Source organism: Spermophilus citellus (genome assembly GCF_964194105.1).
Source record: "Spermophilus citellus genome assembly, chromosome: 3".
NCBI lineage: Eukaryota > Metazoa > Chordata > Mammalia > Rodentia > Sciuridae > Spermophilus > Spermophilus citellus.
In genome coordinates this window covers 7,967,093-7,989,797 of record NC_138184.1, presented here as the reverse complement: position 1 = coordinate 7,989,797, position 22,705 = coordinate 7,967,093, and the positions used below count along the sequence as shown (strand labels likewise).

Sequence of the window (22,705 nt, the reverse complement as noted above, 5' to 3'; positions counted from 1 at the left end):
TTCAACACATGAGGCTTTGAAAGACATCCCAGATTCAAACCATAACAAATAGGTTGATTCTCTTTCTCAGAAATTAGGTTTTGTGGAGCCCATTGGGTGGGGTTGGGATGACAGCAGTGTTCAGGGGTTTGTAGTAATGCCTATTATCCTGCAAAATGGTAAACAAGTAAAAATGTTGGTCAAGGAGTCCCAAGAAGCCTAGTGTTTAAATAAATTAGTGCTTTCTTAGATATGAGTCAGGGAATATATATTCTTAGGGTTGAAGGCACCATTTGATACATTTTATGCTTTTTGTTATGGGGAAATGGACAGCCAGATGTTCTTAAGACTTGAGTTAATTTACTAATAAAATGTTACTATTAACCTCTTTTGTATCATTGACAAGGGTAAGAGTGTTTTTTGTATCTCTAGGGGAGAAAGGATTGTTCCAGTTTCACACAAGTTCCTTTTGTATTTACTTAGGAGTCATGGTATGTGTTTTGAGTTGTCACTGGTAATGGATGTGCTACAATATCCAGGCTCATGAGTATGGGAATTCTCTGGAGGGTTGGATTCCCATGTCAGCTTCTGTCTTACCTATAACTTCTCAATGTCTTACTTTTCTTTATGAAGGTGACATGGAGGAAGAAAGAATAAGTGTTGGGTTACAGAAAAGTATGATGCAGGTAAGTAAAAGGTATAATGCTCTAAAAGAATATTTCTATTTCATTTGATATCCTGCTGCTATATTAGAGCACAGGTTCGCAATCTGCTTCTTTTTTTTGGATCATATTGTAAGTATTTTAGGTTTTGAAGGTCATAGAATTTCTATTACATGGAAATTGTCATTTTAATACCAAAAATATTCATAGAGGAACATAAACAAATGTTTTATTGTATTGCAATAAAACTTTACTTACATAAGCAGGTGATAGGCTAGAGTGCATGTGGTATAGTTTGGTGAGCCCAGGCCACAATACTGTAAAACCGAGCCAGCTCTGGGCCTGAGTTGAAAGATGTGCAGGCTCTTGGGCCTCTCAGGATTGTGAGGGGTGAAAAAGGAAAAGTTCCCATTTACTCTCTGTTTTTTCATTCATTAAAACCTCATCAAGATTTAAACCTGAGTTTGATGTTGTGCTCAATGCCTTAATAGGAATAAGGTAGCAGGTGAAGTTTTTCTTGAATAAGGAAGAATTTCTGAATAAGGAATAATATGTTATTGTACAATATGTGATCTTGGTCCCATATCCTGGCTTAGAGTTCCTAAAACCCTTCATATGTCTGGAGTGATAAGAGTAGCTTTGTATGATGAGTGGTGACCAGGACAGAGCCTCAGGATGAGTGCTGGTCCAGAAGAACTAAGGTATGCTTGACTCCTCAGCCCTATCCACTAACCTTGAAGTTGAGAGGTACTGAAGGTGAAATTGATTATTTAAGTTGCTAATTTAAATAGCCATGCTCTTAGTAATTCCTCTGTGAGAACCCAAAAAGAATGAATTTTGGGAGCTTCTGTATAGCTGAATATGTAGAGGTTCCTGGTACAAGGCACCCCAATAGGCATGAAAGTTCTGCAGCTTTTCCTACCCTGCTATGCCATATATATTTCTTTATCTGTATAGTTCTCTGTATTTATAACAAACCATAAGCACAAGGAAGTGTTTGCTGAGATTCTATAAGCCATCCCAGCATATTACCCAACTCAAGGAGGGTACAGTGGGGGCCCTGAGATGTAGCCATTTGGTCAAAAGTATAAATGACAATGTACTAGTTGTTGTGTTGCTTGAAGTATAGGGAAGTTTTGTGGGACTGATCCCTCAACCTGTGGGATGAAGCTGTCCATGTAGATAGTGTAAGAATGTTATTGAATAATAGGAAACCTAGCTCGTGTCTGTTGGAGAATTGCTTGATGTGTGTGGAAAATTACCCACATACGTAATATCCAGTGTTCTGTGCAGGTTCAAAGGAAAATAACTTTGATTTTTTTTTTCTTATTTCATTACTATCAACTGCAAAGAGTCTAATGTAGTATTTTAGAAGTATTTTGGCTTTTAGACAGGATTTGTTCAGTCACTAAGTATGTGTGAGTAGAAAGGGAAAGAGATATGCTGCCGGAGTCCTGCCATAGACTTGGAGAGACCACAGAATCTTCTGAACCTCCCCTGAATTGATTCTCAGGTCCCCTGTGCTGTCAGCCTCACCCATCATCTCACACACACTGGAGGAATTGTACCTTTCTGAACAGAATTTGTGGCATCTTTTAGGACTCAGTGACCTTTGAGGATGTGGCTGTGGACTTTACCCAGCAGGAGTGGGCTTTGCTGGATCTTGCTCAGAGGAAACTCTACAGAGATGTGATGCTGGAAACCTTCCAGAACCTGGTCTCACTAGGTAAGATTAGCAATGTTGGTTCATGTAGTGGTTTAGAAAACAATTTTATCTGCTAGTTGACCTTGTTCCAGGATCTGTGCTGAGGAGTGGGAGTACTTGGTAAATAAGACAAATGTGGTCACTGACCACAGGGTGCTTACGATCTGGAGGCTTCTTCATGAAAATGTACATGGGCATATTAAACTTGTTTTTGTTTTTCTTTTTGTGGTTGAAAGACTTGAGGCTTATTAAGGGGCTTCTCTGGGGCACAGGGAGAGTTTGTGATTTGAGACCTTTGAAGAGTCTACTGCTGTGAATGCCCTTTACCCAGAGACCACCAGGAGCACACCTGTAAGTTAAACAAGCGGGGTTTATTTTGCAGTCATGGGAGAACATACCCATGGGGAGTCGAGGGGCATCTTAGTAAGAGGGCATTAGAAAGTACCTATTCGAGAATTTGTGCTTTTTGGAGATTTAGAGATGAGTCTATGGGGTAGATTGTATTGGTTTCTTAGGCTGTCTATGAACAAGTACCATAAACTGGTTGGTAAAAAGTATAGAAATTTTTATTCTTTCATATTTCTGATATCTGGGAGTGTGAAACCAGATGTCAGCAGAGCTATATTCTTTCTAAAGGCTCTAAGGAAAAAGTCTCTCTCTGTCTCTTTCTAGCTTCTGTTGGTTGCTGGCAGTCCTTTTTGTTTATAGATGTATCACTCCAGTCTCTGCCTCCACCATTACCTTCCCTGTTTACCTGTGTCTAATCTCTGTCCATATAGGGACATCAGTTATTGGATTTAGGGTCCATCTTAATCCAGAATAACCTCATCTTAACTTTACTATATTGACAAAGACCTTGTTTCCATATAAGGCAACATTCTGAATATGGGTGAACATTTTCAAAATAGTCTTTAAAAAAATGTACGTGTGTATGTACATTTGTACGTATGCACATATGTATGTATGTATGTCTGTGTTTATGTGGTACTGAGAATTTAACCGAGGGGCTCTCTACCACTGAGCGAAATCCCCAGCTCTTTTTTATTTTGTGAAAAGGTCTTGCTAAGTTGCCCAAGTTGGTTTCAAATTTGGGATCTTCCTGCCTCAGCCTCCTGAATAGCTGGTGTTATACGTGTGCACCACCATGCCCCAGAGTAACAGGGTTTAATTTTTAGAGCAGTTTCAATTTCTAAGGAAAATTAACTGGAAGGTAGAGAGATTTCTAACAACTACTGTCCTCACAACACAGACAGCCCCTTTCACTATGAACATCTTACACCAGAATGGTCCATGTTTAATTTACAAATGATGGACGTACATTGACACATCTTCATCATTAACTAGAGTCCATAGCCTATATTACTACTTAATATAGTAGCCTATATTAAGGTTCATTTGTGGTGTTGTACATTGCATGGCTTTGGGCAAATGTACAATGATATGTACCATCATAGTAATACATAGAGTAGTTTTATTCCCCTAAAAATTTTCTGTGCTCTCACTTTTTAATCCCTTACTCTGTCTTAACCCTTTGGCAGCCACTGGTCTTTATATTATCTGTATATTTTTTATCTTTTGTGGAATGTCATAAAGTTCGAATTTATATAGTGTGTAGCTTGTTCAGATTGGCCTATTTCACTCAGTAATGTTTCGTTCATGTCTTTTTATGATTTTTCTTTTACTGTTGAATAATATTATATATTATAAATGTGCCACAGTTTATTTATTATCCCGTTTACTAAAGGGCATCTTGGATGCTTTCAGGTTTTGACAAGTATGAATTATGGTCTCATAAACGTGTAGCCTTTTGTGTGCAGTTTTGAGTCCTTGGATAAATGCTAAGGGACACAATTTAATTGCTGGATCATATGGTAAGAAGAGCTTTTTTTAAAAATATTTATTTTTTAGATGGACACAATATCTTTATTTATTTATTTTTATGTGGTGCCAATATTGAACCCAGCGTCTCACATGTGCTAGGCGAGCGCTAGCCCCAGCCCCATGGTAAGCGTATTTTTAATTTTATAAGAAACCACCAGATTGTCTTCGTAAGTAGCTGTACCATTTTGCATTTGAATGAATGAGAGTTCCTGTTTCTCTACATTTTTGCCAATATTTGGTATTGTCAATTTTCTGGATTTTGGCTGTTCAATAAGGTGTGTAGAGGTATGTCACTGTTTTGTTTTTCCTGGGTGATTTTTGGATGTGGAGCATACTTTTACTTTTTTACTTGCCATTTGTCTGTATTTGTTTAAGTGTTTGTTTAGGTCTTTGGCTATATTTTTATGGTATTTTTTTGTTCTCATTATTGATCTTTAAGATTTCTTTGTATAACGCAGTGAAAGAAATGATTAAGTGCGAAGAGACAGCCTTCAGGATGAGAGAAAATGTTTTCCACCTACTCCTCTGACAGGGGATTAACATCCAGAATATACAAGGAAGAAAAAAATTCAACAGCAGAACAAAAGAAACAAACAAACAAAAATCCAAAGCAAACAAAAACCAAATAACCCAGTCAAGAAATGGGCAAAAGGGACTACACAGATTTTTCAAAAGACAAAATGTGGGCTGGGATTGTGGTTCAGCAGTAGAGAGCTCGCCTATCACGTGCGAGGCCCTGGTTTGGATTCTTAGCACCACATAAAAATAAATAAATAAAATAAATATATTAAAAAAAAGATTATTTGTTAAAAAAAAGAAGAAATGCAAATTGTTGATTGATTGTATTTCTTCTTCTGTGAAGTGTCTATTTAGTTCCTTAGCCCATTTATTGATTGGGTTATTTGGTTTTTTGGTATCAAGTTTTTTAGTTCTTTATATATTGTAGAGATTAATGCTTTATTGGAGTTGCATGTGGTAAAGATTTTCTCCCAATCTGTAGGCTCTCTCTTCGCGATATTAATTGTTTCCTTTGAGAGAAGAAGCTTTTTAATTTGAATCCATCCTATTTGTTGATTATTTTGACTTTGCTTCTTGCATTTTAGGAGTCTTGTTAAGGAAGTTATATCCTAGTCCAATGTGGTGAATATTTGGGCCTATTTTTTTCTTCTATTAGGCATTGGGTCTCTGTTCTAGTGTCTAAGTTTTTTTATCTACTTTGAGTTGATTTTTTTGCGCAGGGTGAGAGATAGAGGTTTAATTTCATTTTGCTACATATGGATTTCCAGTGTTTGCCGTACCACTTGTTGAATAGGCTATCTTTTCTCCAGTGATTGTTTTTGGCATTCTTGTCTAGTAGGAGATAACTGTATTTATGTGGGTTTGTCTCTGTGTCCTGTATTCTGTATCATTGGTTGATACAAGTCTATTTTGGTGCCAAAATAGACTTGTATCAATCTACTGTCTTTTGTTACTATAGCTGTGTAGTATAGTTTAAGATCTGGTATTGTGATGCCACCTGCTTCACTTTTCTTGCTAATGATTGCTTTAGCTATTCTGGGTCTCTTATTTTTCCAAATAAATTTCATGATTGCTTTTTCTATTTCTATGAAGAATGTCTTTGGGATTTTAATAGGTATTGCATTGAATCTGAATAATGCTTTTGGTAGTAAGGCCATTTTGACGATATTAATTCTGCCTGTCTAGGAGCATGGGAGATATTTTCATCTGCTGAAATTTTCTTCAATTTCTTTCTTTAGTGTTCTATGGTTTTCATGGTAGAGGTCTTTTTGTTAGATTGATTCCCAGTTTTTTTTTTGGGGGGGGGCTATTGTGTATAGGTTAGTTTTCCTAATTTCTCTTTCAGTGGATTCATTGATGATGTATAGGAATGTGTGTGACTTATGGGTGTTGATTTTATATCCTGCTGCTTTGCTGAATTCACTTATTCTAGAATTTTTCTAGTAAATTTCTTTGATCTTTTAGATATAGAATCATGTCATCAACAAATAGCGATAGTTCTTCTTTATCTATTTGTATTTCTTTAATTTCTTTCTTTTATCTAATTGCTCTGGCTAGAGTTTCAAGGATGATGTTGAATAGAAGTGGTGAAAGAGGACATCCTTGTCTTGCTCCGGTTTTTAGTGGGAATGCTTTCAGTTTTTCTGCATTCAGAATGATGCTGGCCTTGGGTTTAGCATATATAGCTTTTACAATGTTGACATATGTTCCTACTATCTCTAGTTTTTCTAGTGTTTTGAGCATGAAAGTGTGCTGTATTTTGTCAAATGCTTTTTCTGCATCTATTGAGATGATCATATGATTCTTGTTGTTAAGTATATTAAAATAATGAATTACATTTATTGATTTCTGTATATGGAACAAACCTTGCATCTCTCAGATGAATCTCACTTGATCGTGGTGCACTATCTTTAAATATGTTTTTGTATGTGATTTGCCAGAATTTTATTGAACTTTTGCATCTGTGTTCATCAGGGATATTGGTCTGAAGTTTTCTTTCCTTGATGTGTCTTTGTCTGGTTTTGCTATCAGGGTGATATTGGCCTCATAGAATGAGTTTGGAAGGGTTCCCTCCTTATCTATTTCATGGAATACTTTGAAGAGTATTAGTATTTATTCTTCTTTGAAAGTCTTGTAGAACTCAGCTGAGAGTCCATCTGATCTGGGCTTTTCTTGGTTAGTAGGCTTTTAATGGTGTTTTGTATTTTATACTTGAAAATTGATCTATTTAAAGCATGTATGACCTCATCATTCAGTTTGGGTAGTTCACATATCGTTAGAAGTTTGTTGATATCTTTAATATCTTCTATTTTATTAGATTATAAATTCTCAAAATAGTTTGTAATTATCTTCTGTATTTCAGATGTTTCCATTGTGATATTTCCTTCTTCATCTTGTATTTTAGTAATTTGGAGTTTTCTCTTTGTTTGCATCGCCAGGGGTTTATCTATTTTATTTATTTTTTCAAAGAACCAACTTTATGTTTTGTCAGTTTTTCCAATTGTTTCAATTTCATTAATTTCAGCTCTGATTTTAATTATTTCCTGTCTTCTACTGCTTTTGGTGTTGATTCGTTTTTCTTTTCCTAGGGCTTTGAGATGTAGTGTTAGGTGATTTATTTGTTGACTTTTCATTCTTTTAATGAATGCGCTTGATGCAATAAACTTTCCTCTGAGTACTGACTTCATAGTGTTACAGAGATTTTGATATGATTATCAGTGTTCTCATTTACCTCTAAGAATTTTTTATTTCATTCTTGATTTCTTTTACTGTACATCATCATTCAATTGTGTATTACTTAGTCTCCATTTGTTACTTCTATTTTTATTTTATTGTTGATTTCTAATTTCATTCCATGTGGTCTCATAGAATGCAAGACATTATCTCTGTTTTTTTTTTTTTTTTTGTATTTACTAAGATTTGCTTTGTGGCATAAGCTATAGTCTGTTTTAGAGAATGAGCCATATGCTGCTGAGAAGAAAGTATATTAGCTCGTTGATGGATGAAATATTCTATATATGTCTGTTAAGTCTAAGTTATTGATTGTATTATTTAGTTCTATAGTTTCCTTATTTAGTTTTTGTTTTGGAAGATCTGTCCCATAGTGAGAGAGGTATGTTAAGGTCACCCAGTATTACTGTATTGTGGTCTATTTGACTCTTGAAATTGAGAAGCATTTGTGTGATGTATATAGATGCTCCATTGTTTGGGGCATGAATATTTGTAATTGTTATATCCTTCATATAGAGGTATGAAATGTCCTCTTAAGGGAAGTATATATAATCTCTTCTGATTAACTCTGGTTTGAAGTCTACTTAACTGAGATGAGAATGGAAACCTCTGCTTGTTTATACAATGCAAAATTTGAGTGATAAGGTTTTCCCCATCATTTTACCTTCAGTCTGTGGATGTCTTTGCTCATGAGGTGAGTCTCTTCAAGACAGCATATTGCTGGGTCTTGCTTTTTAATAAAATCTGCCAGTCTATGTCTTTTGATAGATGAGTTTAGGCCATTAACATTCGAGGTTATTATTGTGATCTGATTTTGTATTCCCTATCATTTTGATTTTTTTCTGGTTTTTGATTTGTCTTAGATTCTCATTTGGTTGAGTGTTGTTTTAGTGTAGATCCACCCTGTGCTGGTTTTCACTTTTTTTCCCCCACTTCATCCTCATGGAATATTTTGTTGAGAATGTGTTGTAATATAGACGTTTTAATTGTGAATTCTTTTAATTTTTGTTTATTATGGAATGTGTTAATTTCATCTTCAAATCTGAAACTTAATTTTGTTGGATATAAAATTATTGGTTGGCATCCATTTTCTTTCAGAGCCTGAAATATATTATTCCAGGACCTCCTAGCTTTGAGTTTCTGGGCTGAAAAATCAGTTGAGATCTGAATTGGTTTCCCTCTATATGTAATTTGATTTTTTTTTCTCATGCCTTTAAGATTTTCTCTTTATTCTCTGTGTTAGTCATTCTAGCATACTGTGTCTTGGTGTGGGTCTGCTGTAATTTTGTACATTTGGGGGTCCTACAAGCCTCTTGTATTTGACTTTTCCGTTCCATTCTTTAGATTGGGCAATTGTTTACTATTATATCATTTAAAAGTTATGCATTCCTTTGGTTTGTATCTCTGCTCCTTCATCTATTCCAATAGCTCTTAAATCTGCTCTTTTCACGTTATCCCTTAATTCTTGGATGTTCTGTTCATGGTTTCTTACCATCTTCTCTTCATGGGCAACTCTACTTTTAAGATTATAGATTTTTTCTTCATTGTCTGAGGTTCTGTCTTCCAAGTGATCTACTCTGTTGGTGATGCTTTTTATTGAATTTATAATTTGGTTTACTGATTCCTTGCTTTTAAGGATTTCTGCTTTTTTTTTTTTTTTTTCCATGATCTCTAACTCTTTATATCAATTTAACTATATGCAATCTGAACTCCTTCTTGGACATTTTTTCTACTGTGTTATCAGTGGCTTCTGTTGTTGAAGCATCTTGGTTTGTTTGGGGCTCTTTATTTCCTTACTTTTTTCATGTTGTTAGTGTGTTTTCTCATGTAGAAGTATGGATCTAAGGTAGCATAAAATCTACCCTGTAGACTTATAATGTCTAGGTGTCTGAAGGTTTCCAGAGCCTCACTTTAATGGTGAGTCCAATATCAATGTTACTCAGCATATAATACGTACCCTAAAACTAGTAGCTCCCTCTAAGGCAACTACTGCTTTCTCGCATTAAACCAAAATGATGAATTTAATAACTATCTATAGTATAAACAGAAATTTTGTTAAAATGGTTTACAATTTCAAAGGGTGGATGAGAGAACAGAATAGTGCAGTATGTAATATTTGTGAGGGAGGAAGAGAGAAGCTAGAAGTAAAAATTCACAGGAAGAGTGGAAGAGCAGCCGACAGAGATTGGCTGTTGATTGGAGAGAAGTTGGAAAGAAAATAGCATAAAAAGCATCCTGTTCTAAATATGGTAGAGAGATTAGTGAATCAAAAAATAAAATAAATCTTGCTGGAGAGTTGAACTGTCTCTGTCAGTGTTCAACAGTTTCTCAGCTCTGACTCTGACGTCTCTCGGGATCACCAAACCCAGATCAGCCCTTGCAAACCTAGTCTCTAGCCTACAAACCTGGGTTTCAAATACCTCAGGCTCTGCCATTTGTAGTCCTAAGACCTCAATGCTGCTCCTACTTGCAGAGAGACCACCAGGAATACACTCATGCAAACAAGCAACAGCAAGAGATGCAGCCGCAATACCCAGGCCACTAGCACTCTCAGCAGGAAGACCCCAGGGTCCTCCACACCCTCAGGTAACCCAACACTGGACCTGCAGGTCCTGATTGGAGTCCCCAGACAGAGGGTCTTGTGGTGGTAAACCTGCTGGCACCCAGGTCCCAGGCCCTGGCTGGTATCCCAAAATGGGTGCAGCCACATGCAACCAAACCTGGAATCTCCCCTGTAGCAGTCCTCTAGGCCGTGGTAGCAGCAGTAGTGGTGGCTGCATTGGCAGTTACAACTGCAGCTGTAGGGGCAGCGTCACCAGGTGATCTCCAGGGGTCAGCAGCAATGTGGGCTTCAGTTGCATCCATAGTTTTTTCTGTGGCAGCAGCACACAGAAAGAACACCTCCAGGTGATCTCAGTCTAGCAGTAGGGAAATCAGAGGCAACAGCAATGGCGGTAGTGGTGCAGGTGGCGGTTGAGTAAAGGAGACTTCCAGTTCAGTGGCAGTGACCATGGAGGTAGCATCAGAATCGACTCAGGGGTAACCAGGCCATTTCCAGAAAGGAGACCTCCGGGCACAGCATTGGCTTCTGCAGCAGCCCAGAAAGAAGACCTCCAGGTGACCTCAGGCTGGCAGCAGTAGAATCAGAGGCAGCAGCATTCGACACATGGGTTTTTATTCTTCCATAAAGAAGAATGAAATTATGGCATTTGCTGGTAAATGGATGGAAATGGAAAATATCATGTTAAGTGAAATAACCCATATTCAGAGAGCCAAGCATCCAATGTTTTCTCTTGTGTGTGGAAGCTTGAGCAAAATAAGAGGGAAACAGGCAGAGGGTGCCTATGAAAATCAAAAGGGTAGGATAGGTAGGAGGCAGATGGGAAGGAAGGAGGAAGAGGTAAAGAGGGGACTGCAACGTGCACCTGGCCAAGTTGTGCTGTGCACATATAGGAATATACCACAGTGACTTTCACTGTTGTGTGTATCTATAAAGCAGGAATTAAAACAGTAGGTAAATAGAAGGAAGACCAGTAGAGGAGAGGAAGGGGACAGGGAAAGGGAGGAGGGAAAGGAAAGGAGAAGTACTGGGAATTGAAATGGAGCACATTAATTCCATGCATGTATGGTTGTGTCAAAATGAATTGGAATATTATATATGTGATAAGACACTAATAAAAATATGTTAAAAAAAAGCATTCTGGGCTGGGGTTATTGCTCAGTGGTAGAGCGCTCACTTCACACGTGCGAGGCCCTGATTCGATCCCCAGAACCACATTAAAAATAAATAAACAATAAAAGGTATTGTGTGCAACTAAGAAATAAATATATATATATTTTTAAAGCATTCTTTGTGTAAAGAACAGGAAAACTGTTTCTTATCAGATAAATATTTGTGAAACATCCTCTTACCAGAGAAATTTCTTGCAAATGTCTTCTTGTTGGCATAGCTTATCTTTTCTTTCTCTAGATATTATCTTTCACAGAGCAGGAATTTTAATTTTAATGGGGTGTATTGTATCAATCTCTTTCTCATTGATCATACCTTTAATATAGTATCAAAAAAGTCATAGCCAAATCCAAAGTCAGCTAGATTTTCTCCTTGTATCTTGTACAATTTTTCTAGTTTTATGTTTTATATTCAGATCTGTGATCCATTTTAAATTAATGTTTGTGAAGGGTATTTTATGTGGGTATGTCCAGTGTTCTAACAGCATTTGTGGAAAAGGCTATCTTTTCTCCATTGTGTTGCTGTCAATTCTTTGTCAAAGATCAGTTGAGTACATAGTTATTGCTTGGTCTGTAGGGATTTGATACTAGTATCTCCCAGAGATCTACATCTGTGGATGGTCAAAATCTCTTAATTAAAATTCCCTGGTATACAGCCTAAGCTCTCATATACTTTACATCATCTCTTGATTATGTTTAGTGGGCCTGACAAAATGTAAGTGCTATGTAATTGAAACTGGAGTTTGAAATGAAACCAGATTCTCCACTCTGCTGGTCTGTAGGTCCACATAAGTTACATGCCTCTGCAGCTGAGAGAGCCCATTTTAGTATTGCAATTAATCACAGCAGGGAAATGCCTCTCTGGTCAGCTCCATGGGTCAGAGCTGGCAGAACCTGACTCTTCTTCCGTATTACTGAGCAGTGTGTTGTAGCTCTCAATGGCAGACCTGAGCAGCTGGCTGCCATTTTTTTTTCCAGGTTCGTATGCACAGATTTGAAGACAAATCCACAGACAACAGAAGGCAAGAGTGAAGGTGTAGTATTTCTATAGCTGAAAAGAAAAGAAGCAGAACTCTCAGGGGCTGAGAGGGGAACTTGAGAGTAGGTTTCCACTTAAGTGTACTAGTCTAGGGACTTAAATAGCTACTGTATGAGGCATTCATCAATATCTGTGCTAATCAGGTCTTGGAAAGATACTAAGGGTATTGGTCAGTATCTATGCTAATCATGTCTCGAAAAAGTGCCAATACTATTGGTCAACACCTATGCCTAAGCAAGTATTGGAAAAGTGCCAAGGCTCTTGGTTTGGTCTGTGACATTCTGATTAATTAGGCCTTGAGTCTGTAGTCTTCACTCAGGTCGGCCCTACCTCCTTTTTCCTGCCACCCGGGACAAAGAAGTTGGCTGTAATGTTTGGAATGTTTTCTATAGGTTAGTTTTGTGAAATAGCCTCTTCATTTAAAATCTTTCTCTCTCTCTCTCTCTCTCTTTTTTTTTTTTTTTGGTGTGCGGGAGTGCATTTTCTTAACTGTCTGCCTGTTTTACTATCTATCCTATCTTATTCATAATTATTTTTGTACTGTATTGATTTGGACATAAGCACAAAAAAATACATGTTTAATACAGATGTAATTTTTTCCTATTGTATTTTCTATCCATGGTTGCTTGAATTCACAGATATAAAGGGCCAACTTTACTTATGTAGATCTGTGTCTGTGCTCTCTATTCTGTTCCATTGATATATTTGGACATGACTTTTGGTGAAACCCTGTTCAACCTGATAAAATAAAGGTATTGTGTCCAACTATAACTAAAAAAATATTAAAAATATATTATGGCTGTGTCAGATCATCTTATAATAATATTGAGGTTCCACTGTGAATTTAGGTCAAGCTTTCATTTTTTTAAGTAATTTTTTAACACCTTTATTTTATTTATTTTTATGTGGTGGTGAGGATCAATCTCAGCACCTTGCACATGCTAGGCAAGTGCTCTACCACTGAACTACAATCCCAGCCCAGATCAATGTTTTTTTCTTTGTCTTTCTGTGCTGGGAATTGAACACCTAGGGGCACTTTACCATGAGCTACATCCCCAATCCTTTAAAATTTTGTTTTTCTTTGCTTTGAAACAGGATCTTGCTAAGTTGCTGAGGTTGGCCTTGACTTCATGATCCTCCAGCCTCCCAATCCCACCCTGGGATTATAGGCTTGTGTCACCAGATTCAGATCATTTCTTCACATTAGAGGCTGCCTTTCCCCCCACATCTCAGCTTTTTCTTTTACCTTGTCTGTTTTTCTTTTCTTTCTTCCTTCTTCTCCCTCCCTCCTTTGCCTTTTTTTTCTTCAATGGATTTGACATTTTGTTTCAGTTAAACTCATCCTTCTCTGTCTTTAGAGTATCAGAAGACCAAAGTTTGACCCAATCTTATGGAAAGATATTTGTGATTCTTCATTACTTTCCCTCATGATATTCCTTTCCTTGTGTGCAGGATACTCAGTACTCACACCCAATCTGATCTCCCAGTGGGAACAAGAGGAGGAACTGCAGACAGTGAAGACAGAACATATCCAGAGCATCTGTACGGAGCAGCACCAGGAAGGCAAGAATCCCTGGGAGAAACTGGCCTGGGAGGAGAAAAAAATAAAATAGAAATAAAGCAAAAGTTTGTTTTGTCTGAGGAGGCTCATTATCCACAGACGCCTCAGAGGACTATTTTGACTGTTTATCTGTCTTCTCATACTTTCCTTGTTCTTGGCAAAGATCTCCATATTTGCTTTTTTAAAGTTTGTATTTGGTATGTGTATTTTATCCTTTTTGTTTTCCTCGCCTAGTAATTTTTAAAAAATTATTAATGAAAAATTTTAATATATTTTCTATACTAATATGAAATATCAAGTTAACAGAAAAATTTTAACATAAACTTTCTTTTTTAAAAAAATTATTCATTTATTTGTTCTAATTTGTTATACATGATAGCAGAATGCATTTTGATTCATATGAAGCCCAATTTTTCATGTCTCTGGTCCCAATCATTTTTACTGGTCATGTTACCATCACTTTCATTCTTCATAGAACTATTTTTTATTTTTCAGCACTGGGGAACCCAGGAGTGCTTTACCACTGAGCTATATCCCATACCCTTTTTTATTTTGAGTCTGGGTCTAAGTTGTTGAGGCTGTCCTTGAACTTGTGAACCTCCTATCTCAGCCTCCCAAATAGCTTAGATTACAAGCATGTGTTACCATACTATGGTAATGTTACTGTACTATGGTTTCATGGAAATATTTTTTAGTTATCTGTTTTACTTTTGATCCTTGTGTCTATTAATAATGAAGTCCTGAAACAGCTGCACTGCTCAAAGTGCTTTGCTCATAGGTAACTTTATTTTCTTTTATTTTTTTGTTTCAGGGTTTGAGTCTCTACTTAATACTAAGGAATTAGTTGCTCTTCAAGACAACAATGGAGAAAAACCATATGAATGTAATGAATGTATAAAGGCCTTCAGTTGTTCCTCCATGTTCAGAGCACATATGAAAATTCATAGTGAAAAGGCAAACTATGAATGTAAGGAATGTGGGAAGGCCTTCAGTTGTCCCTCTTCCTTTAAAGCACACGTGAGAGATCACAATGGTAAGGTGCAATATGAATGTAAGGAGTGTGGGAAGGCCTATAGTCATTCCTCATCTCTCACTGAACACCTAAGAACTCACAATGGAGAAAAGCCTTATGAGTGTAAGGAATGTGGGAAGGCATTTCGACATTCTTCATCCCTTACTATACATGCAAGACTACATAGTGGAGAAAAACCCTTTGAATGTCTGGAGTGTGGAAGAGCTTTCCGTACTCCCTCATCTTTTGGGATACATGTGAGAAGCCATACTGGAGAGAAACCATATGAATGTAAGGAATGTGGGAAAGCCTTCATTAGTTCTTCCCATCTTACAGTACATAGAAGAACTCACACTGGAGAGAAACCTTATGAATGTAAAAAATGTGGGAAAGCCTTTATTCGTTGGTCAGGTCTTAGTAGCCACTTGATAACTCACACTGAGGAAAAACCCTATGAATGTAAGGAATGTGGGAAGGCATTTCGACATTCTTCATACCTTACTATACATGCAAGAATGCACACTGGAGAAAAACCCTTTGAATGTCTGGAGTGTGGAAGAGCTTTCATTTCTGCCTCATCCTTTCGGAGACATGTGAGAATCCATACCGGAGATAAACCATATGAATGTAAGGAATGTGGGAAAGCCTTCATTAGTTCTTACTATCTTACAGTGCATAGAAGAACTCACACTGGAGAGAAACCTTATGAATGTAAAAAATGTGGGAAAGCCTTTATTCGTTTCTCAGCTCTTAGTATCCACATGAGATCCCACACTGAGGAAAAACCCTATGAATGTAAGGAATGTGGGAAGTCATTTCGACATTCTTCATCCCTTACTGTACATGCAAGACTGCATACTGGAGAAAAACCCTTTGAATGTCTGGAGTGTGGAAGAGCTTTCAGTTCTCCCTCATCCTTTGGGATACATGTGAGAAGCCATACTGGAGAGAAACCATATGAATGTAAGGAATGTGGGAAAGCCTTCAGTAGTTCTTCCCATCTTACAGTACATAGAAGAACTCACACTGGAGAGAAACCTTATGAATGTAAAAAATGTGGGAAAGCCTTTATTTGTTTCTCAGCTCTTAGTATCCATATGAGAATCCACACTGAGGGAAAACCCTATGAATGTAAGGAATGTGGGAAGGCATTTCGACGTTCTTCATACCTGACTATACATGCTAGAATGCACACTTGAGAAAAACCCTTTGAATGTCTGGAGTGTGGAAGAGCTTTCAGTTCTCCCTCATCCTTTGGGAGACATGTGAGAAACCATAGTGGAGAGAAACATATGAATGTAAGGAATGTGGGAAAGCCTTTATTTGTCCAGCCTACTTTCAAAGACATGTTAAAATTCACACAAGGGACAACATATAAATGTAAGGAGTAAGGGAATCTCTGCAAGACTTTTTCTGAACTAATGCAATTTGTGAAGTCTCATATTGTAGAGACATTATAAATGTGAGAAAGTAGGAGATTATCACTCATTCTTTTGAATGGTTGAGGACAACTGAGAGAAACCCTGTGTTTGTAAGCTATATGGTAAAGCCTTTTGATTTTGAACATAACTTGTGCCGCAGTCTGGCTGGGCTGTGCAAAGTAGCCGGTGGGGTGGGGGTGGGGGCAACAAGCAACTTGTGAAGGTGGAAACAGCAGGAGGTATGTATACCCAAGTAAATACAGCTTATCTCAATATCATCCAGTTGCAGCAATCAGTCATTAAGGAATCTTCACCATCTTAGTAATTAGACACAGCTTAACTCAATTAACATCATCTAGATACAGCAGTCAGTCATTAAGGAATCCTCATCCTCTTAATAGCTCTCTGGCGTTACTTCTCAAACCACTCCTCCCGGCAAAGTGTCAGGCGCCATCTTGACTTGGCTGTTGCTCTCAACACTTGTATAAGAAAATTCAAAATTTGAGCTAGAAAAGGAGATCAGTGCCTCATTAAAGTGGACTTCTAGATTGCCATTGATTTCCAATGTTTTCTAATAGGAAGATTTAAGGTTATATGTTTCCCTTTTCAGCTTTTATGGCATACTTTTGAGTATGATGTGAGTTTCTTTAGCTGAGATGTAAATGTTATTTCCATTGCAAAGTCTTTTGGACTCTTGGGAGATTGTGTGTGTACGTGTGTGTATGCTTCTCCTCTGAGACAGGGTCTGGCTATGTTGTCCAGGCCTGTAACTCCTGGACTTCTGCCTTAGCCCCCTAAGTGTGGGAGTGCAAGCATATATCATTGAGTCTGGCTCAAGTGCATTTTTTTTTTTTTTTTTTTTTTGGGCAGGCAGGAAAATGGTGGGTTTTTTTTTTTTTTTAATTGTTTAAGTTTGAACTCACAGCATGGGCACCTTCTTCTTCTTCATCTTCGTCTTTGCCTTCGCCTTCTTCTTCATCGTCTTCGTCTTAGTCTTTTCCTTCACCTTTGTCTGGATACTGAAAGTTGCATACCCAATAATTCCCCCCTTCCTATTAAACTAAGAGTACCAACTGTTTTTGAGAATATTAGTGTTTACTATCAAAAGCTTTTCATGTGTAATAAAAAAGTTTTAGTAGAAATTAATTAGTACAAAGGCCTTGAAAGAGTATAGTCTCATCTATTTGCTGTTTTGTGTTTTATTCTTTATGTTTGTTCATGACTGGAATCTTTTTTAATTTAAAATTTTTAAGTTGTTGATGGATCTTTATTTTATTTATTTATATGTGGTGCTGAGAATTGAACCCAGTGTCTCATACACGCTAGGAAAGTACTTGACTACTGGAAGAAGTTTGAAAGGCTTTAGGGAAGGAGCTACAATTGCCTGCTTATTAGGACCACAATATAGGTAGACAGATGAGTAGGGACCTTGTGGGCCCCAGTTTTCAACTCATTTTTCTGAGTATTGAAGGCCCTGATCCATACTTGCTCAAAACTGAATGTTAAGTGCTTGACCTCAGTCTCCTCAGGGGCTGCACCTCCACAAACGTCTCCATTAACTGCTGTATCCTGGCCAAACACAACTTAGATTTCTTTGGCAAGCTCTGGTATTGCCATTTTGGCATTTTTGCTTCTCATTGCACTTCCTCTGGCACTTTCACTGCCCTGTTAGAGTTGACCAGTTTGTGGAAGGATTGTCATCATGCTTACAGTCCAGTCCCACCCTTCACTCTGCTTATGGGATTGATGTCTATACAAGCCTACTGTGGTCCCAAAAGTGAGTAGAGCTGTGGCTAATGAAGTTATCCTGACTGTCATTGAGGCAAGCCTCGGATAGGTGTCATCCTATTTTGGTAGAGGAGGATTTATATTTGATACCTTCAGACAGGGAAGATTTTACTGCCTTTATGTGAGAAGAGGAATGCTATGAGCTGTTTCAGGTACATTTTGCTACCTCTTCCCCTTTTTAAAAACATTGTATTTTAAGGGGTGGTGTTGTGGCTCAGTGGTAGAGCATTTGCCTAGCATGTATGAGGCACTGTGTTTGATTCTCAGCATGGCATATAAACAAATGAATAAAAGGAAGGTCTATTAACAACTAAAATTTTTTTATAAATTATATTTTGTCTCTTAAAAGCATAACTATTGCATTTCCCTTAATCACTTTTTACTGTTTATCAAGGTATACATACACTACTGTGCAAGCTGTGTACCGCTTGATGTAATTTCCCATAGATGTTACATCCTGGTGGACACATTTCCAGGATTCCAGGAAATTCATTCATCTCTTTCTCAATAATCTCTCCACAGAGGAAATTGGATTTTGACTCTTTTAATGCTTGATTTGGTGTGCTTTTTCTCACTTTTCAAGTAAATGTTAAAACTACAACATGTACTGTGACATGTTTGGCTTCTTTTACTCAACATAATGTCTGGTTTGTCACTTGGTTGCTCTTATTTCTCTTGGCATATGCTATCTGTGGGGAATGCAATTACTGAATGATACGGTAGACTTCAAGTGTAGTTTTGGTAGATACTGTAGATTTTCAAAAATGTTGGTTCCACCAGTAAGTCCCCAACAGTGCATGTGAGTGTTAGCTATTCCGCATACTGTGCCCACACTTTCTAACTTTAGCTCTTCAGCAGAGTGTGTGGTGGTATGTTTTTTTTGTTGTTGAAATATGCATTTTCCTGATATGTCATAATTTTGCATACTTTTTGGTGTGCTTATTGGTTATTTGCATATCTTTATTAGGCTACCTTGTGAAGCATTTCACCCATTTTTATTTCCTTTTTTTCTTTTGAAATGATTCCTTGGTGCTAAAAAGTTCTTGGTATAACTAAGCTTCAATCTGGATCCTGAGGCTAAAAGATGTGCATTTGTCTGTCTCCATGTCTTGGCTGTGCATCCTTTTGCATTGTCTTTTCTTCCAGCTGGGATGGTTTCTTCACAGTAGGCTTCAGAAGTTCTGTGCTGCTTTCCTCCCAAAATAATGCTTCAGGGAGAAGAGTGACATCTTTTTTGAACAGTTCTAATATAATCATCAAAATGGAATCTGAGGAGGGGAGGGGGGATATTTGAACAACTAATAATAAAAAAATGAAATCTGATTAATAGCTTATTTTGTCCCCAATGGCTAGGGGAATGTTAATACTCTGATTTGTTTAAGACCAGCTCCCAGTTTCTCATTGAGAAACTGAGGTTAGAATTTGTACCCCAAATCATAGAACCCTGGTAGTTATGATGCACATGGAGAGGAGAGAGAGGAAGCTGTGAGCAGGTGGAGCTCAAACTAGGGGCAATATTGCACCTAATGCTGACTTCGGGAAATACAAAGTCTGGGAACTTACGCAGTGTTTGTTAGTTCCTAGAAATTGTTTTTGAATGTTAGATGCCATATGACTTTTTAGATTGCTAAAAATTGCTCTCAGTCTTTACAGAACATAAAAATAAGTAGAGATCTGAGTGTTCTTTATGAAGTATTTGCCTAGACCAAGATACTGAATATATTTTATGTTTTCTTCAGGAACCTTCATTGTTTGACTTCTTGTATTCAGGTCGGTGATCCATTTCAAGTATTTTTTTGTTTGATAGGGTGTGAGGTAGGATGCAGGTGTATGTGTACAGATTTATCCACTAGATCATGTTTTCCCTCAGCTTAGGTAAACAATCTATGTCTTTTGGTTTGTTTGTCTTTCCTTGCAACAGCACCATACTATCTTAATTTGTATTGCTTTGTAGTATTTTTGGAAATCTAGTAATAAATTCTCATTTTAGAATTGATTAGTTTTTATGAAAATATTCAGAGTCCATTTTATAGAATAACCTAAGGATAATTGAGATTTTAAGACAGAATTTCATCTTTCAATTGATGAACATGATGTAACAATCCATTTACCTAGGTTGTCTTTAACTTTTCTGAAGGTGTTCTGTAGTTTAATTGTAGAGGTCTTGAATGCCTTTGTTTAATTTATTTCTAGATACGTGGTGTGTTTTGCTTTGTAAATTTTTTTTATTTTTAATTTTTGGATTAGTACATACCTTTGCAATATCTTTTTCTTACATCAGCTTTATAGCTTGTGACATAAATTTAACTCACTCAAGTAATTCTCACCGGGTTTCTAAACCTTTTATTTATTTTTCTTGTCTTATTTAATGAATAGAGGTCATGAAATTGAATATTTTTTCCTTGTTCCTGTATGAAAGAGTATTCAACATCTCACCATTAAATATAATGCTACTTGTAAATTTTCATAGATAACTTTTATCAAATTAAGCGAATTCTGTTTTGTTCCTGGCTTGTCAAATGTTTTTAAAAATCACAAATTGATATTGGATTTTATCCAGTGCCTTTTCTGCATGTATCAGGGTCTTTAAAAAATCCTTAATTCTGTTAATAAAATGAACTATACATTCTTTGATTTTCAGATGGTAGAACAACATGTATTACTGGAATAAATTAAGTTTGTACATATTGGTCTATTAGCCTTTTCATTTTGCTAGATTCAACATGCTACTTTAAAAAATTATGTCTGTATTTATATTGGTGTTTGTTTTATGATCTATCTATCTATCTATCTATATATATATATATGATTTTTTTCCTGGTTTTTGTTCATTTTTTTTTGATACTGGGGATTGACGCCAGGGGAAATCTACCATTGAGGGACATATCCAGCTCTTTTTATTTCGAGTCGGGTCTTGCTAAGTTGCTCAGGCTGGCCTTCAACTTACAATTCTTTCTCAGGCTCCCAAGTTGCTGGAATTACAGGTGTGTGCCCCTGTACCTGGTTGCCCCTCTTTTTTTTTTTTTTTCCTTTTTCTTTATTTTATTCTTCTTTAACCTCCTGTTGGCCCAGTATTCTAGTTTCTTGCAAGAAAAAGACATCTTTTGGAATCATGCCCCTGGTTATTGGAAATTATTGGACTTTGCCTCACCCCAGAAAACCAATAAAAGTTTCCACATCTTGCCTTGGTGAAACAGCCTAATTCCTCAATCAGTGCTGTCCACCTTTGATTAAGCCCTAATTAAAGGCTTGCCTCTGTGTGCCCACAATAATGGACTTGGTGTCATTCCTATTTCCAAGTCAGAAGATCCTGTCTCCAATAACAAAGGCATCCCCTTGTCCCCCCAGACTGATATTTAACTGGATCATGCCCAGTTCTCACACTTCCAAAATTGAAGCTGGTGGTAATGAAGATGGAAAAATTAGTTCATCCCATAGGTCTCTGGTGCTGAAGAAGTTCTAGAGCCTCATCTGTAAGTACTGGCCTCACAATAGCTGTGCTGCCTGAGACTGGGTGACTGGTGGTAGAAATGGACCCCAAGACTGACACTAAGCTGGGTCACATCTGAGTCTCACATCCAGAGGACAGATACAATTTTGGGGAGGCTGGTGATGATATAGGCTGAATGATGTAGTCTCCCAGGTGGCATGCAGGTATCTGCCTGATGCTGGTTCATGTCTAGAGGCTCCATCTGTGAGCTTGGGCCTACACAGGGGCCTTGGTCTCTAATCTGCTGAGTTTCACAGTTGCAGGCCTGGCACTGAGCTCCAAGACAAAGACCCCTACTAGCTTTCATGACCTGCTCTCCTGTGGAGATAGTCCTGCTCCTCCCTCAGCTGCCCATTCTTGGGGGAAGGGTGATGGAGAAGTTCTGTGCCCTGGCAAACACAGTTCGAGCAGCAAGCTCACTCAGCTAGTATTGGAAGTTGTGGGACTGTGCATGGCCATAGGTGGTGGTTTTTTTTTTTTTTTTTTTTGTTTTGTTTTGTTTTTGTTTTTGTACTGGGGATTAAACTCAGGAACACTTAACCACTGAGCCAGTCTCCAGCCTTTTTAAACATTCTTTTTTTTTTTTTTTTTAGTTGTAGCTGGACACAATATATTTATTTTTATGTGGTGCTGAGATTCAAACCCAGTGCTTCATGCATGCAAGGCATCTGATCTACCACTGAGGAACAACCCCAGTCCCCATCTGTTTTTATTTTATTTTATTTATTTTTTTAATTTAGAGACAGAGTCTTGGCTGAGTTGCTGAGGATGCTTTGAACTCTCAAGCCTCCTGCCTCAGCCTTCTGAATTGCTGGGAAGGGTTTACAGGCTGTGCCACCTGCCAGCATGGCAGCTGGTTTCACCCAGGCCTGGTAAAGGGTTTGAAATCTAAAGCCTACACTTCTTTCTCCCTTGCCTAGGCGGAGAGTGTCTCTCCATGCTGAGCTGCTTAGAGATGGAGGAGGATGCCAACTCTTTTTGTATCTTCAAACATCTTTTCTTTTTGTTCTAACAGCAGTCACTATGGTCTCTCAACTGGTTTCCTTAACATCCCCTGCCTTCCTACTTGGGAAGGACCCCAAGCTAGGCAAATGCTCCACTACTGAGCTAAATCCCCAGCACGTTTTGGAAAATATTTATTTATTTATGTACTGAGGACTTAACTCAGGGGCACTAGACCAATGATCCA

The 22,705-nt window shown here is 37.5% G+C and overlaps 1 protein-coding gene across 1 annotated transcript in view; it reads left to right on the top strand.

Annotated features, from left to right (window-relative positions):
• The window catches only part of LOC308645891 (uncharacterized protein), a 400,184-nt gene that overhangs the window by 185,000 nt on the left and 192,479 nt on the right, over window positions 1–22,705 (top strand). Inside the window, exons 2-5 of the mRNA XM_081288333.1 lie at window positions 613–665; window positions 2,241–2,367; window positions 13,697–13,807; window positions 14,617–14,688. Coding sequence (XP_081144459.1) covers window positions 618–665; window positions 2,241–2,367; window positions 13,697–13,807; window positions 14,617–14,688 — 358 coding nt within the window. The 5' untranslated portion in view covers window positions 613–617. The remainder of the gene's footprint in view (window positions 1–612; window positions 666–2,240; window positions 2,368–13,696; window positions 13,808–14,616; window positions 14,689–22,705) is intronic.